The 16,879-nt window shown below is 38.0% G+C and overlaps 2 protein-coding genes across 2 annotated transcripts; one reads left to right on the top strand and one right to left on the bottom strand.

Moving 5' to 3' along the window:
• Nucleotides 1-469: 469 nt before the first annotated feature.
• Nucleotides 470-3,537, bottom strand: LOC131311410 (oxygen-evolving enhancer protein 3-2, chloroplastic-like). The gene is made up of 3 exons (XM_058338870.1): nt 3,135-3,537; nt 1,900-2,195; nt 470-658 (listed from the first exon to the last, which is right to left on the bottom strand). Exons 1-3 carry the CDS (start codon nt 3,418-3,420, stop codon nt 560-562), a joined length of 681 nt encoding a protein of 226 aa, XP_058194853.1. The 5' UTR covers nt 3,421-3,537; the 3' UTR covers nt 470-559.
• A 2,633-nt stretch (nt 3,538-6,170) lies between these two features.
• On the top strand, nt 6,171-13,956 carry LOC131311220 (kinesin-like protein KIN-14D). Its single transcript, XM_058338575.1, has 17 exons — nt 6,171-6,478; nt 7,520-7,771; nt 7,962-8,106; nt 8,183-8,292; nt 8,381-8,500; nt 8,578-8,781; nt 9,506-9,715; nt 9,810-9,884; nt 10,546-10,692; nt 10,766-10,901; nt 11,328-11,437; nt 11,739-11,900; nt 12,028-12,248; nt 12,403-12,484; nt 12,572-12,676; nt 12,777-12,881; nt 13,378-13,956. Exons 1-17 carry the CDS (start codon nt 6,434-6,436, stop codon nt 13,555-13,557), a joined length of 2,409 nt encoding a protein of 802 aa, XP_058194558.1. The 5' UTR covers nt 6,171-6,433; the 3' UTR covers nt 13,558-13,956.
• Nucleotides 13,957-16,879: the final 2,923 nt, after the last annotated feature.

Genomic DNA, 16,879 nt, shown 5'->3' with positions numbered 1-16,879 from the left:
GCGCCCCCGAATATCATGGAAACTTGATGGAATTCTAGAAGATTTAGGGTTATGAAGGAGAGCCTAGCCATGTAAAGGTGGTCACCAGACTCGCCCTAACTGAAAGTTACACAATCACATATGCATTCATAATCCCTTATTCCCTATAGCAAATACTGATTAATTTAAGCATCATTAGAGAGATATTTGGCCAAACCCCAGCCGGTTATACAAATTTCGTCACAAACAACATTTGGTTATGAATACGTAGATTGTGTTAATTTTTTTTTTATCGGCAAAAGTCAGTATTGTTGAAATAATTAGATTAGCGCATTGAAAGAGGAGTTGAACTCCTAACCTCCTTTCTCCTGGCACCTAAGTGCACCCGGGATGCCGTTGGGCCAAAGGTCTCTTGGCTGATTACGTTATTTGTTCGTGTAAGAGAAATTTTATCCCTCACAAGTGTCCCTACTATTTACCAAAACTCCTATTAGTTGGTCTAACTCTCCTTGAATAGTAAAGAACAAAGTATCTCATACATTGAAGTAGCAAAGATTGCCCAATAAAGTACATTGATTTCTCAGCCAATCTTAGCAAGAACGTCGTTGAGGCTAGATACAGCTTGTGCATAGTACTTCTCTGCTTCAGGGGTACTCTTAATTTTTGCTGCATAGTCCAGCTGTTGAGAGAAAGAAAAAAGAGTTCATAAAGAGCTTCTTGAATGAAGGAGTTGTGACTGAAGAAAGCAAGATAATGAACACATAAATTTGAAATGGGTCTGGAAGCCTGTCATTCCTAATGCCTTCCGGCTTTCATTCCGGTCTACGGTTTCATGGCATAACATCTTGAGTCCCTCGATTTTTGGAGGTATATGGAAGACAATATTTCAGTAGTAAAACCTTCTAAAAGCTTTGTGCGAATATAACCAAAACTTAGGTCTTGTGGAAACTTTATATCCATCTCAAAACTAATTGGCAATGAGTGGAGAGGTCCCAGATGTTATTAAGTGATCACTCATTCCACTCTCAAGCAATGTGGGATTCTATTTCCTTAACATCCCCCTTCACGTGTAGCCGCATTTGAGGTCTGTCACGTGTGGCCACTTTTGGGTCCTATCATCGTGCAGCCTTTTTGCTGGTCTGTCATCGTGGGGTGTGAATTGTTAATTTTTTAAAATGTGGGGTGGAACGGGCTCCGCTCTGATACCATGTGGAAACTTTATATCCATCTCAAAACCAATTGGCAATGAGTGGAGAAGTCCCAAATGTTATTAAGTGATCACCCATTCCACTTCCAAGCAATGTGGGATTCTATTTCCTTAACAGGTCTATCTCTAGTCCTCCCTGCCCATATCCGATCGGTTGGAGATTACATGAGAACCATTACTGGTTGTTTGTATTAGAGCATTTTTTGTATAATCATTCACGTAAGTTTCGAGCTCAACTTGCATTTGGTTTATTAAAAGCTCATTCAAGATCAGCATTTGAACGTATTTTTTAACTTCATTAAGTGAACAAATCAAGTTTGAAGATTCACTACTCGGTTCAATAAGTTTATTCTTTAAAGAAATCAACTCACTTGAGCTCGGCATGATTAGAACTTGTTTTGAGGTTTGAGGTTAATTTGACTAATGAAGCAAAAAAGCTTGTGCATGTTTTTTAACCGGCATTGTATGGTTGCAACTTCTTAAAATCGTTTTAGCAACTGTTCTTGAAAATCAAAATACTCACTGCTTTCATGTTTTAATTATATTTTAATGTAAATGAATTCAAGCAATTTCGAAAGATTTAGCAAAAACACTTTGCAAAACCAGCTACAAACAGTGCTCGACTCAGCTCGTTTGTAGTTAGCAACTATGCACATATGTAATCAACATAAAATAATTACAAAGATCAAGAGAGGGAGAGAGAGATTACTGACTTTGTCGATGTCCTGGAAGAGTTTTCCGGTGAGTTCTTTGAGAGGCTTCTTCTCCTCTTTGGGCTTTGAAGAGATGATGGTGTTGAGGTCATACCTAAGGTATGATGCCCTGAGACGAAGGTCATTTTGGACAAAAGGCCAAGCCTTCTTGTCTATGAATTGCTTGACACCAACAATTTCCTTGGCAGATTCCTTTGCCCTCTTTGCTGCAGCAGCTGGTGGCAGTGGCTGTATGAAAAACCTCTCCTTCAATGGCAGGTCTAGGTCTCTTGGCTCATCAGAGTTCAATGTTCCAGCTGCCAATTTTCCAAAATTTGGACACCATTTTTCTAAGTACGTGATGCCATTAAAAAGAACCCGAAATTGCAAAATTCGATACATTGTGTTTTTCCCCTCGAAAAAATAATTCTATCTGAAAAAATAATACTATCTGAGTCCGATGTTCCAATCCGCTAGTCGATGCCCATATGAATGTGGCTTCTCATTGCACACAAGCCAAGTACTTAATGAAATTCGAACTCATGACCTGGTTTATGAGTTGTTTATCACGACTTAATTGTTCGATTCAATACCCGAAGGCAAAAGATTTCATCACAACATACAGGAATGAACTAAACTACCAAAACAGAGACACGAGCTACTGCAAAAAGCACACCAGGCTAACAGACTCAAAAACACACTGCCAAAACAAACCAACACTAGGGGTCGGTATGAGAATCCCGTTCGACTGTTGATTCTATACCCTACACTTTTTTGCTTGATACTTATCAACAAGTTTCTCCTGATTATAATTATGAGTATATAGACTTATGGTCCTGAATTAGCAATATATCTAGAGTGCATGCTATCAAAAAAACATGTTAGCATCAACACCAGCATAGGCAAACATGCAAAATTAGCTACTTTGACTAGGAAAAGGCCTAAAAAGGAGCTGCACCAGATTCGCTTGAAGGGGCGGTAAAATACACCCGTAAATAGTTCGTTGCCACCTTTACCTTTACCGTAGCACTGTCTACTAGGTTCCCAATTTTCTATTATTTTTCCTCCCCTTTTCTCTCTCTCCCAATTTGCAAGCTGGATTTTGGTGAAAGGAGTGGAAAATGTATATTTTAATTGGTATTAGATAAAATAAATAGTGTTGACATAATCATGAAAAAAAAAGTTGATCGCTAAAATAAAATTATGAACTGTTCAAGGTAAACTTGCTCTTAGCAAACTCATGTTAGAAAACTTACGCAGTCCACCGGAGGGTGGGGGAGGCGGGCCGATCTTGATTGGCTTGGCTTCAGCTAGCACAGATTTAACCAAAGTCCCAGATGCCAACCCGGCAGCCACCAGACCCAAGACGCCCCGGCGGCTCGTCTCTGCCTCGACTGATCCCTGTTGGGCTCTAACAACAAAACTCGGTCTGACCAAACTGACCCGGCTGCCGCGGCTGAAGCCGCCAAGCTGGTGGCTGCTTTCCAATGCAGCCTGAGAGGAGCCGAGTAATCCAGCCATTGAAGCCATAGTTTGAGCCATTCTAGTACTGGTCTTTCCAAAATATTTCAGGCCTGGCAAGTGAATGTGGAACAATAATATCTGGAATATAAGTTGAGTTGGCTATGCAATGTGGATCATGATGGATTTTGGAAATTTGTCCCGTTGTTTCTGTGATGTAGAGTGGCACCTTATCTGATTCGGATATGCTTGCAGCCAATTGTTCTTTGACAGGTGTACAGCTTTTGTTGCCAAAGTAGGATGAGGTTTTCTTTTTTGGCCTACGGTCTCTTGACACGTGTATGCCTCAATAGACTGTGGTTATACTCTTCAATTATTGCCACGCTTTAAAATCCTCCTCCAATAAGCTCTCATAAATAGAGTTGTCCAAAAAATCTAGTGAACCGTGAAATCGGTCCGAATTGAATCGTACGTTTTGGATTGGATCCCTAAATTAATGGTTCAAATACGGATACAAAAATTACAAAATCGTGAGATATGGTTGGGTCTACGAATTTTCATTATAAAATTATGAATTAACCAAATCGAACCGTGAGATATTTACAAATATAAACAAAAACATGTATATGTAATATTTATAAAATCTGGAATTTGTATCCAATATAATGCTTGTTTTTTTTTGGCAAGAATTTGGTTTTGTTGTTTGCATTTGTCATTTAGTGTTTATGAAATGTAATCCATGGATAAAACAATGATCGAACCATATATCACTCATGAATTGGATTGGAACCAGACTGTAGAAATTTTGATCTGGACACGAATTGCATTTTCTAGAAATCGTGACTTAGAGCATCCGCAATGAGAATAATTAAAATCAATAACCAAAATGTGCCACGGCAGCATTTAATTATCCATTTAGTTCATAATCAAACTTAACAAACTTTACCTCCACATTGTTTATTTTTGCATCCCTATAAAAAAAAACTCCTACAATACGCAATGCACTTATGTCCAATTACAAACGAGTTCTAATCACGCACCCGACTATACCAAATTATTCTTCTCGATGAGACGATTCTAATGTGAGATGTTTTTTAGTTTTGAATTTGGTTATTGGGTTTGATTATTGGTAAAAGTTATTAAGTTTGGTTATGGAATGAGTGAAATTTGGTTATTTGCTAAAAAACTTGTAACTTTGCTTATTTGGCCATCCACAACGGTATAATCAAAAATGGATAACCAAAAGTTGACACGCCAGCTTTTAATTAAGAGGTTGCTAAGCTTAACAATGTTGAGGTTCACAATGGTCACTTCTAGTCCATAACCAAAATAAGAAGTCCACTACAATTTCACGCAATCTATCCCTCCCCTTCTGTTTCCCGCCATTCACTTCCCTCCATTATGGTTTTTTTTTTTTGGCAAAAATATATCGAACATATGGTGTTCTTCTTAGTGTTATCTATCAAAACAACACCGAAACTTTTTTTTGTCTTCCTATTCCTGTAGCATATATCACAAATCCACCACTCTCTTAATTTTTCAAAAAAAAATTAGATGTGTTCTTGAATTTGATAAAGGATGCAAGATTCTTCCTTTATATTATTTTTTGCAAGGTTTTTCATTTACTCAAACATAAGGGGAGGAACAAAAATGAATAACCACTTTTTAGTTGAAAAAATTATTTGTTTTGCTAAAAAGTGATTATTTCTTGAATACTTGGGTAAAAGTAAAAAAAAAAAATTACTTTTCCGAGTCCTCTCGTCAAGACGAATCAATATATAACCCATAAAAGTTTGGCGCAAAATGAACAAATATGAAAAAAATTCAAATAAAGACAATTTTCAGATTTAAGTTAAATTCATAAGAATGCAGCCTAAAATAGAAACGGGAAAGAAGAGTGAAATACCTTAATCCGCAACGATGGGTTAAATTGTAGATGATCGAGAAATATGAGCTTCACTTTTGGAGGAAAAGAAAGAGAAACAATTTGTCGTTGAAGTGAAGAAGATCTAGAGCAGGTGAAGAAGAGAAAAAGAAAATACTAGTTGAAATACGCGTGTATATAAATTTTGGAACCAATTAACTTATGTGGTGTGTGGTTCACAAATTTTGATTATTGAAAAATATTGCTAGTTTTGGTTATCCAAAACCCAAAATTTGATTATTTCTAAGGATGTTGTTAAGTTTGATTATACCATTGTGAGCCATTTTTTGCACCAATATTGTTAACTTTAACAACAATTGGCTTTTGATTATACCACTGTGGATGGCCTTATAATGTGAGGTGTTTTTTTAGCATTATTGTTAAGTTTGCTTATCCATACCAATTTACTTATTACAATGTGAATGCTCTCACGAATTAGTATTGGATTCATAATAATTCGATCCAATTCAAACCAAACCGTGAACAGCCTTACCAATAAGTCTTGAAAAAGAGTGCACATTTCCTGAATCATAGATTTTGTCTGGAACTTAGGAAAAATGATGGAAAGTGAGAGAAAAAAATGGAGAAAAATTTCATTATTTATAAAACTTGAATTCTTCTTTATTGTCTCTACTATGTCTCTCCAATCCAAACAATCGGAGAGAATTTTTTTTAACCTTTCTTTATTTTCTCTCACTTTCCTTGAGTTCCATATAAAGCCGAAGTCTGGCTAATTTTAGAGGCCAATGCAGCAATGCTGCTTTTTGTTTTTGCACACGAATTTAAAAGACTTCTTTAAACTTTATTGTTTTAATCCGGCCCGTAAATCGCTCTTGAATGTTCAGGGTAGACCGGAGATCTTAAACCCGGCCCAACTCGGTAACGAACATAAGGGTTCAAAATTCAGACAGGAGCGCCCGATCTCATTTCAAACGAATTCAAAATTTTCACTTTCCCTCAATTCTCTCACTCCCGATCTCAAGCTTCAACTTCTTCCAAATTGACTTCCGAATCCGTACATTTTCTCGCGAAACAAACACCGGTGCTCTCGCTGTTCAGATCGGTCTCTCTCCCAATTTGGTATCACAAGCATCTCTCCGTCCATAGAGGAACAACTTCAAACCTAATTGTCTGACCAGTGACTCTCTCTCTCTCTCTGTGCGGATAAAAATGTTTATGCGAAGCCAAAACAGGGCTCCTCGAAGTCCCTCCAGTGTAAGTTCTATACAGATATATGTATCTATTTCAACAACTGTATGTGTTCCTGTTTGGCCATATCTGTTCTAGGGTTCTTTTTGTTGCTCATTTGTTTTCGTTTTTTTTTTTTTCGTTTTCTTTTTACTACCTCCGTTCCAGAAAAAAGTTCAGCCCGCAAAATGAGGACTTCAAAATAAACACATTTTTGTCTACAAAATTGAATTTTTTCCCAACAAAAAGAAAGAAAATTCATCGATATCTACCAATTCGTGAAAAAGGTTTGAACTTTTCCTGACAAAATTGTATTTTTTTTGAAGTGTAATTTTATGGACCGGACTCTCTTTTTGGAATGGAGGGAGTACTAGCATACAGAAATTTAGTGTGTATGGGGTTATATGTATATATGTAGTATGTACCATAGCCCGAGTGCCCGAAGGGCTACGAAGCTGGGGTCCTGCGGAAAACAAAGAAATTATGCATTAGGACACTAACTGCATAAGATGCCAAGTCAAAGATGTATGCATAGCATTTAAACATGAAAAAGGTCATAAACTGGGGCAATTGAGGCATGTTAGCTTCAATAATTTTTTGTGAGCAGTCGCATGTATTTAGTGCTTTTTCAATACGCAATACATGGCATCATTAGAGGTCCAAATCCCTCCATCAACTGCCCATTTAATGTCTTAGGGATGGTAATGCTCATCGTTAAATCAAAGGGTTTGTCCTCCCTCTGAGCTCTGACGCGTTCCCTAGCTTGCCTCACCTTCTTTGCCCAATCTTTCGACGTATATATGTGTATATGAACACATGTGGCTCTCTCGTTATACCAACACATTTACGTACATCTCTTAAGGGGGATAGTCAAACTTTGGTGTGCAAGCCATTATAGTTTGGCAATTATCCTACAAATTGTGCTCACACAATACGAGGGTTTTTAATTTTTTGGGGGCTGCAGTTGCCACTGTAGGCCCACTAGAATCAATCACTGTATTTCATTGGGTATGGCTGTTCTGAGGTTCATTTTCTTGTTTCTAATTTGGTTTAAGTTGGCTTGTGCAGAGAAATATTAGCACCGGTGATGTGCCTCCGGACAAGCGAAGGAAAATTGGATCTGCAAGGTCAGCTGGAGTGGCGACTGTAGGGCGAGGGAGGCAGCCACTTGCAGCGGTGAACAACCGACAGGATGTTGTGGCTAGTGCCAGTGATATGGGTGGAGCTGAGGGTTCGGAGTGTGAGAGTGTGGAGTTTACGAAAGAGGAGGTTGAGGCATTGTTAAATGAAAAGGTCAAGGGCAAGAAGTTTGACGTCAAGGTTTGGTTCTTGCTTGCTTGTTTTTCTCTTGGGTAATTTTTGTGCATTTCATTTTGCTTACTCAGAAGTCAGAAACTTGAGGAAATGGATGTTGGATTATGTGTGTGCGTGCGTGTATTATGTTTACTAACTTTACTCACTTTGAAATTCCTTTGGCATGCTTATTTAATTACGTGCTCTGATTTGACAGGGAAAAATGGAGCAAATGAATGAACATATTAGGAAGCTTAAGCTCTGTGTAAAGTGGTTTCAAGAAGTTGAAGACGGGCATGTCCAAGAAAAGGAAAAGCTACGGAATACGTTGGAGTCTTCTGAGAGAAAGTTGACAGAAACAGGTAACGGTTGCAACTTTTTCTCCCGTTCCTGAGCCGTCCTTGAGCTTATGATGTAGATTGCTTTTTACTCTTTCAGAGGCTGCCATGACAAAGAACGAGGAGGAATTCAATTCAATTCTTACCGAGTTAAAGTTGAAATCCACTTTGTTGCAAGAAAACTTGGCAAAAGAAGAATCCGAGAAGCTAGTGAGATTGCAAATCATAGCCTTTTTGTTAATGCTATTTCTGATTGTATTCATCTCTGTCTCAGTAATTTGGTTGTCTCTACAACTAGGATGCAATTGAGTGTCATAGGAGAGAAACGGAAGCCAAGGTTACAGCGGAAAAGTTGCAAGCTTCTCTAAGAGAAGAGCTTGGAAAGGCTGAGCAAGATAAATTAAGTGCCAACCAGAGGGTAATGTAAATTTACCAAATGCTTATGCGTGATTGCTTTTATATATGTAGCAGCCTAATATTTAATGAATTTTGCAGGTGATATCTCTAAATGATATGTACAAGAGATTGCAAGAGTACAACACAAGTTTGCAGCAGTATAATACCAAGCTTCAAACAGATCTTGCGACAGCTAATGAGTCTCTTAAACGTGTTGAAAACGAGAAAGCAACTATAGTTCAGAATCTCTCCACTTTAAGGGGTCATTATAATGCATTGCAGGACCAATTAACTTCCTCCAAAGTAAGTCAATTTTGTGCCCTTTGATTGGTTTTTGGCCTATATGGTTTTGTACCCTGGTCCTATTATGCAAGGAAAAGTATGGCAGTTGACTAATTCTTGTAAATTGGTTTAAAGTTATTGATGCTAGTCAAAGTACACATGTAATTTGTTTGGTCTATCTGCACATTTTGACTTACTCATTCTTATGTGGATTCTTTTCGCTCTGCACACCTATAGCAATCTGCTTGTTTTGTCATTCCCCTTTGAGGAATTCAATGTGACCTCACTAAGATGCTAACTCCAAAAGCCTATGTCAACTTTTGGTGAAGGTGGCCTTCCGCAATTTTTGTCTCGGAATGTAAATCAAAGCAATTTTAATTTGGTGATCGATTTGTTTCTACCTCTATCATCCCTCAACTTAACTGATGTAGCAGCGTGTTTTTTTTTTGTTCCCATTCATCGTACACAAACTATCCACGTCCTGGTAACATTGGTCAGTACTCAGTAGTCTTTCACGCTTTATCGTGACAAAAGATTGCATTTCTTGGTTTAGTTGATTTGATCTATTGCATTTTGTTAGCTGTAACAGGTCTTACACTATATGCTGCTATTTATTTCAAGATATATCTATCTATACATACTATTTATTTGGACTTTTGGTCTTATATTTGGGTTGCAATTGGATATTCTTTTGTGTAAATTTCTGATACTGCCTAAAGGGGTTTTACTTATGTTCACTTAACAGGCTTCTCAAGATGAGGCTGTTAAGCAAAAAGAAGCACTTTTGAAAGAAGTTAATTGCATTAGAGTAGAACTACAACATGCTAGGGAAGACCGTGATCGACAGTGTGCGCAGGTGCAGGAGTTAACTGCTGAAATTGTGAAGTACAAAGAAACTACAGGAAAATCAGTAGCAGAGTTGGATAACTTGAGCCTAAAATCATATGCCTTGGAGGTTGGCTGGTGTTACAATTTGACTTTTATCTACCTTTCATATATACTGGTATCTACAAGTATGTGTTTCCTAATCTTTTGGCCATTTTCTGTAGGAGACATGCTCGTCCCAAAGAGAGCAAATACATGTATTGCAGCATCAGCTAGCTGCGGCAACTGAGAAACTAAAGGTCTGCTAGTTGCTAAACCATAGAATGTGAAGCTATGATGTCATTCTCTCGAGTTTGGGTCCATTTGTTTGACTGGTCTCTATTGTTACATGGATCTTTCAAAAATACGTAAAGTATGCATGCAGGCTATCAACATCAGATATAAGATCTGCGTCGAAATGTTTAGTGGGAGACTAACTTTAGAACATATTTTCTAATTGCAATTTCTTAGGAGCTATGCCTGGACTCAATAAGCAGGAAAGGTCTATGACAAAGTAGTAAACACCATTTGAGCTAGAAAATAGAGTTCATATATTAATCATTTTAAGCATCCCAGTCCTTGTATCCTCAGAATGAAAGTAAGATGAATCCGATAAATAGACACGTATATGCACCCAACATCTGCAACCTAGTCTGTGTAGTAACCTTGGATCAACAGTGATAATGGGATCAATATATCACATTTCTCAAGGGACTATAGATCCCATGTTGGTGTGGGATATCACATCAGACAGATATTTAATCATGACCACAAAAGTTTCAACCGAAGTTATATTTTGTGGTTCCCTTGGTTTTATAATCAAATCTGATGGTCAAATCCAGTCAAATAAACTAACTGACCCGTGTTGTAATTAGAATTTGGGTATCAACAATTACAAGTGATGTTTATTTGCATATTCAGATGTCAGATTTATCTGTTGTGGAAACAAGGACAGAATTCGAACAGAAAAAGCGAGCTATGCACGAGTTACAAGATCGCCTTGCCGATGCAGAGCTTAAACTAGTTGAAGGAGAGAAGTTACGGAAAAAGCTTCATAATACTATTTTGGTATTATCCTTTATACTCATGCCTTTGGCTAGGGTGTGAAGATTCAGTGGTGCTAAGTTTTGTTTTGTTGCAGGAACTTAAAGGGAACATTCGCGTGTTCTGCAGGGTTCGCCCCATGTTACCTGATGATTGTGCTACAACAGAGACACCGATTTCCTATCCTATGTCTATGGAATCTTTAGGCCGAGGGATTGAGTTGCTACAAAGTGGTATGAATGTCTTTGTTCTTCACTTAGCAAACATGGCTAACTTTTTTGGAAATTGAATAATGGCTGTCTTAATCTACCTTTCTCTTAATTTACTAATTAATTTACTGATTAGCATAGTTTGTGAACTCTTTTTTAGCATGAAACAGTACGGACACATTATGGGAAAATGTTGCGAAGATAAAGAAAAGCTACTTTTTGGCTTATCTTGCCCTTTTTGTTTTTAGCTTTTAGTAAAACTAAAATCACTTCTCATATTACTCTCATTGATATGATGCGAAGATGTACGAAATTTTGACCCAAGATGAAAAATATATTAGAAAGTACAAAAATAAGCATTTTCGCATGCGAATTCAGCCAGGAAGTGTGTACATAATTTTGGATGTTTGAGATAGACAAAATCTCATACCGTTTTCTACTTGATGACAGGGCAAAAATATCCTTTTACCTTTGACAAAGTGTTCGATCATGAGGCTTCTCAACAAGATGTTTTCGTAGAAATATCTCAACTAGTGCAAAGTGCCCTTGATGGTTATAAGGTACTTACATTTTGCTGTCTACAACTTTGTGAAGCACCAAATACACTTTAGTGTAAGTTTATGGCTGAAAAGGTTCAAGTCTATGTATTGGAGGTCAACCTTTTCAGCGTAAGTTACATTACTTGTGCATTATGTCAATCTGTTATCAAAAGTGGCCTTTACTCTTGCAATTTTTGAAGCAAGTAAATAAAATACCGCGCTTGTTCTCTACTTCAGTATGAATACGAGTTTGACTTGCCTTTTATTTAAAGCATTGATCAAATACCTGTTGTGTATTAAAATGATGTTTGCTTGTTGGCAGGTTTGTATATTTGCCTATGGCCAGACAGGTTCAGGGAAAACCTATACCATGATGGGTGTGCCAGAAGCTTATGAGCAAAAAGGGCTTATACCACGTTCGTTAGAGCAGATTTTTGAAACTAGCCAATCACTTCAAGCACAAGGTTGGAAATACAAAATGCAGGTAAATGTGATTATAATGTTGTTTCCATTTTCATGTGTTTTCAGTATTGATGTCATTTCCTGGGTGCGTTAAGCTGATTTGTTGGGAGACTTCAATTTTGCCTTTAATGGTCCTAGAAAATATGCAGGCATCAATGCTTGAAATCTACAATGAGACGATCCGTGATTTGCTTTCAGTAAATTGTTCCAGTGGCTTAGACTTGACACGTGCAGAAAATTGTGGTGTGGGAAAGCAATATGCAATTAAGCATGATGCAAATGGAAACACACATGTAGCTGATCTTACCATTGTTGATGTCTGCAGTATGAAAGAGGTTTCTCGTCTTCTACGACAAGCTGCACAAAGCAGGTAAATATTTCATAAGTTGAATCATTTTGTTCTTCTCCTCCTCATTTTCCTCAAGAGATGTTTTATTGTAAAAATATTCCTCGAGATTGAACGGAGCCTGAAGGCCCATGGGAACAATTAAGCATTAGTGACGTGATGTTTTTGTTTTATCAAGGTCTGTTGGCAAGACTGATATGAATGAGCATTCTTCTAGAAGCCACTTTGTTTTTACTTTGCGGATATTTGGAGTAAATGAGGTATGTGATCGTCATTCCATTCGTTTGTTGTCTCTGTAAACCTTGTCTCTGTGCACATTGACATCTCAGTATCATTTTACTTCTTAGAGCACCGAGCAACAAGTGCAAGGTGTCTTGAACCTCATTGATCTAGCTGGGAGTGAACGACTCTCAAGGAGTGGGGCAACTGGTGACCGGTTGAAGGAAACTCAGGTCTCTCTCTTCGAACTTTCAGGGTTTTTTTTCCCTTCGATTTCTGAAGATATATGCTCATGGTACCATAACTATTTGATGCATTTGTTCTCATGATCAGGCCATCAACAAAAGTTTGTCTTGCTTGAGTGATGTCATTTTTGCATTGGCAAAGAAAGATGACCATGTTCCATTCAGGAACTCAAAGCTTACATATCTTCTTCAGGTGATTATTTTTATTTTCTTTCATGCGTCCTTTCCTTGGTGTTGGATGGGAGAAAGTAAATATGGCATGACACCTTAAGGCGCCTTTTGAAACAAGGTTTTGTTGTTGTTGTACTCGTAATTGAGTACATCTCGCGCAGCTTGTGATATGTGAAATGCTGGTTCAGTGAAAACCAAAGTATCTTATCATATAGGTAAAAGGTTCACAGGAGAAAGGCCTCTTGCTATGTAACTATTCTCTTGGATGAACGATATCAAATGTGTTCGATCATTCTATGCTTTAATGTGACATAATCACACAAATTGTTAGCATTTAAATTCCGTTTGCCTAAATTATGATTGTGTAAGCCTTGGAGAAAGGATGGTGTTTAGGTCTCAATTTCGTGACTTGTTTGTAGGTTTGGCTAGGATAATTGTAAAGTTGTCCACAAGATAAAAAGAGAAAAGTAGTTATGTTGATTGCGAAATGTTTAACCTTGTTTACATTCTGTGGTCAGCCGTGCCTAGGGGGTGATTCGAAGACCTTGATGTTTGTCAACGTCTCTCCCGACCCATTATCAGTTGGCGAGTCGATTTGCTCTCTCAGATTTGCTGCTAGAGTTAATTCTTGTGAGATTGGAATTGCTCGTCGCCAAACATCAACACGAACTTTAGATTCCCGGTTGAGTTGCGGCTGAAGCTATAGATTTTCCATGCATGACATGAGAGCAAGGTTTCTAACTTGTCTGTTCATTTGTATGCTTACTGCTTGGATCAATGACTTTGGAGAAGTGTTGTTTTCAAATTTTTGTGCACTTTCTGTGCACAAATGGTACTGAGACTGAGATTGTTGTATATTTTGTTTGTTGACCAAAGTAATTGACTTTCTTTTCTTAGCTTGTTTTTGACAATGTGTGGCTTTGTATTTAGACATTAACTCTTGTAATTGCTTCATAGAAAAAAGCTTTCTGCTGAGGGGTTTTGGTAATTGTATTTGGCATATTTGGCATTTGCCATGTGCTAGAAATGTAATTTGCTCGAAATACTGGATTGGGAATTTGTTATGAGAAGGCACACAGATTACCTGTTGTACTTCATTTGTGGCCCTACTTTTTTACGATAGCCTTTTAAAAGAGTGATTATTTCTGCACTGCCACCTTGTGTCTTAATACTATTTTCATCACATCTTTGTGCTGTCCATATATTTAATACTGAATATCACATAAATTTGTGGTAAAAAAGAATGTTGTGACACCATATGGCGGTGCCTCAATACTATAGAATAGTTTGTCTTTTTAAAAATCTTTTTCTTTTTCAGAAGGGATTGCCTCATTTTTTCTTTTTCAGAAAGTATGATGTAAAAATCATTAGCTTTCTATAGCTCTTTGAGTAATTTGTGAAGGTAAAAAATGAGGTCAATCAAACAACTATCCACTTGATTAAATTACTTTCGTTTTGAAGAAAACATGGAAACTGTCTATTTTGTAAAGACAAGTGATTTTGATCAAGGAATCAACGATGCAAGGTTAGTCCGTTTTTTCTGAAAAAACAATTTATTGAACAGGCTCTTTAGTATTACTTATTACTACGACTATTGAGGTGGATTCGTAGTGGCCCACCATTTACTATGGCAAACTGCATCCAAATTCCTGACTATCTCCTGTATTTTTTATTTGGTTTTACGGCCAATGATGTTTGGGTCAGTTTATGCTTCATGTTGACTAATTTTCTACCCAACATGGTCAAAAGTAGGCCATCCTCTTCAAAGCTAAGAAATTCATAAAAAATTATTTTCTTGCGGTTTGATCCATTTTTGGATAACAAACATTTTAACTAACCGGACTAACGCTTGAGGCTAACCATCTCCTATATAAAGGCAAAGAAAGAAAGACTACTTTTATTGTACTCCTAATAAAAACAAAAATACTAGAGTGACTAGTTATTTCCAGAGGACGTTGTATCCGAATTGGACTTCTAGAGGCCCACAATTTTCAGTAGAATTAATTGAAGCAAGTTGGATATTCTTCACCATAAGGTCTGGAATGTTGCAGAAGCTCTTAATTAGTTTCCAACCAACCTTATCCCACTTGTTCATAGCCCCACAAGGATCAAAATCTTTAAATAGTACAGTAGAGATTTCGTTTGAACAAGAGACAGTTTCATTCTAAATTCCGGAGAAATTACGAAGATTCCATCACAAGATGACGGAGTGAATCGAAATTATCAAAATTTAGACATGAGCAAATGTACTAATAGACTCAATGACATATACTGCAAAAACAGACCTGCAATGTAAAAACTGGATACCATGTTTACGGTTCGTTATCGGGTCGGGCTAGTTCAGCCTGTCAAGTCACTATCCAAGCCCACCCACTGGCTAGGCTGAGTGGGCTTTTTTCTTTTTGTGGGCCGGACTGTGTTTCCTAAGTTGAAGCCCAAGCCTTACCACAGGCTAGCCCAATTGCCGGGCTGGCGGGCCAAAGTTTGGGCGGGCTTACGGACAAAAAAATATACATTATATTAGTATGACAAAAAAAGTATATAATATTAGCACCCCACACTCAATACTATATACATTATTTATTGTGTGTGTGTGTGTGTGTGTATATATATATATATATATATATTATAGCATTGGGAGCATAAAAAGAACTCTTCTAGCCGACAAGGCTTTTACAGTCAACCACAAATGCATAGAGCACCTTATGCACCTCTCTAGTCTTTCAAGACCAGACTTTTGTTTTTCTTTCTCGGTAAGTGAACTCCTTTTTTTCTTTATTTGCTTATTGGAGCATAATAAATTAGTATAATGGATGGACTATCGGGTGGGCCTCGCGGGCGGATCAAGTAAAAATATTTAGGCCCAAGTACGTCCATTGAAAACTACAGATTGGGCTAGCCCGCCCGTTAAACTGGCTCGAATCGGATAAAAACCCGACAAATCAAGCGGACTTTAGATGGGCCGCGGACCTTCAGACTAAATGATAACCCTTAACCACGTTACATGAAAACTAATTTACCCACCTAAGCAAATGTGCTTTTGAAAGATGCTTATGCTGTAGGGGATACCACATGCATTAGCAGATGAAACAAGCGGAAAGTGTATACCACATTTGCCCACAGATAATTTTAAGTGGGCCTCTCCGTCAATCTTATCCGGTTTTCCCCCTCCCACGGGTAGGGATGGCAATTCCGGCCGCCCCGACCCAACCCGCCCCGTTTCCTGCCCCAAATGGGTAGGGAATTCGGGGATTATTTGGGAATCGAATAGGGTATGAGGATAATTTTTTTAAAAAAGTGAGGAACGGGTAGGGGGTGGATATGAGGTAGTACCCGCCCCGATTCCCGCCCCACTAGCCTACTATATATAATACATAATTATATATATATACATAAGTTAGAGACTTAGGGTTCCTGATCCTCGCCCCAGCCCTACTAGTATATAGATACGTAAGGGTTTTCCCATTTCCCAGCAGTCGCCACTCTAGAGACTTACGTCTCCAATCCCCAGCCCCACTAGCCTACTCGTCTTGTTTGTTTGAAACTGTTTTTATTTCAATTTGGTTTGTAATGCACTATGGCAGCAACTATGTGACTGTTTTAATTTAAATTTGGTTTATAATGGCACTACGGCAGCAGATGTGACTGTTTTCATTTTGATTTGGTTTGTAATGGCACTATGGCAGCAACTTTGGTTATTTTCCTTGGCATTTGGTTTGTAATGGCAGCGTAGATTGTTGTTTTTTTTTTTTTTTTGAATTTAGTTTCTTGGTTCGTATTTTATGGCAGGTGACTTTTTTTTAAAAAAGTTTTGGGATTTTTGGATCCCCGATTCCCCATGGGGATCCCCATTCCCCGTTTGGAGCGGAAATGAAGGGTAAAAATAAATCCCTGGTGGGAATTGGGGCGGGGATGGGGAGGGATTTGAGTTCGGGGATCGGGGACGGGGATAGTGGTATCCACTCCCGACCCTCCCCATTGCCATCCTTACCCACGGGTAAGCGGAAGGGAATGTTATTT

This window comes from Rhododendron vialii, chromosome 2a (assembly GCF_030253575.1).
Source record: "Rhododendron vialii isolate Sample 1 chromosome 2a, ASM3025357v1".
Lineage (NCBI taxonomy): Eukaryota > Viridiplantae > Streptophyta > Magnoliopsida > Ericales > Ericaceae > Rhododendron > Rhododendron vialii.
This window is presented reverse-complemented; position numbering and strand designations above follow the sequence as displayed.

Coding starts and splice junctions, on each gene's coding strand:
- LOC131311410 (XM_058338870.1), bottom strand. CDS start 3,420: ATGGCTCAAACTATGGCTTCAATGGCTGGATTACTCGGCTCCTCTCAG. Junction 2,196..3,134: donor CCCACCCTCCGGTGGACTGC/GTAAGTTTTCTA, acceptor GAAAATTGGCAG/CTGGAACATTGAACTCTGAT. Junction 659..1,899: donor TCTTCCAGGACATCGACAAA/GTCAGTAATCTC, acceptor TTCTCTCAACAG/CTGGACTATGCAGCAAAAAT.
- LOC131311220 (XM_058338575.1), top strand. CDS start 6,434: ATGTTTATGCGAAGCCAAAACAGGGCTCCTCGAAGTCCCTCCAGT. Junction 7,772..7,961: donor GCAAGAAGTTTGACGTCAAG/GTTTGGTTCTTG, acceptor CTGATTTGACAG/GGAAAAATGGAGCAAATGAA. Junction 12,677..12,776: donor ACCGGTTGAAGGAAACTCAG/GTCTCTCTCTTC, acceptor TCTCATGATCAG/GCCATCAACAAAAGTTTGTC.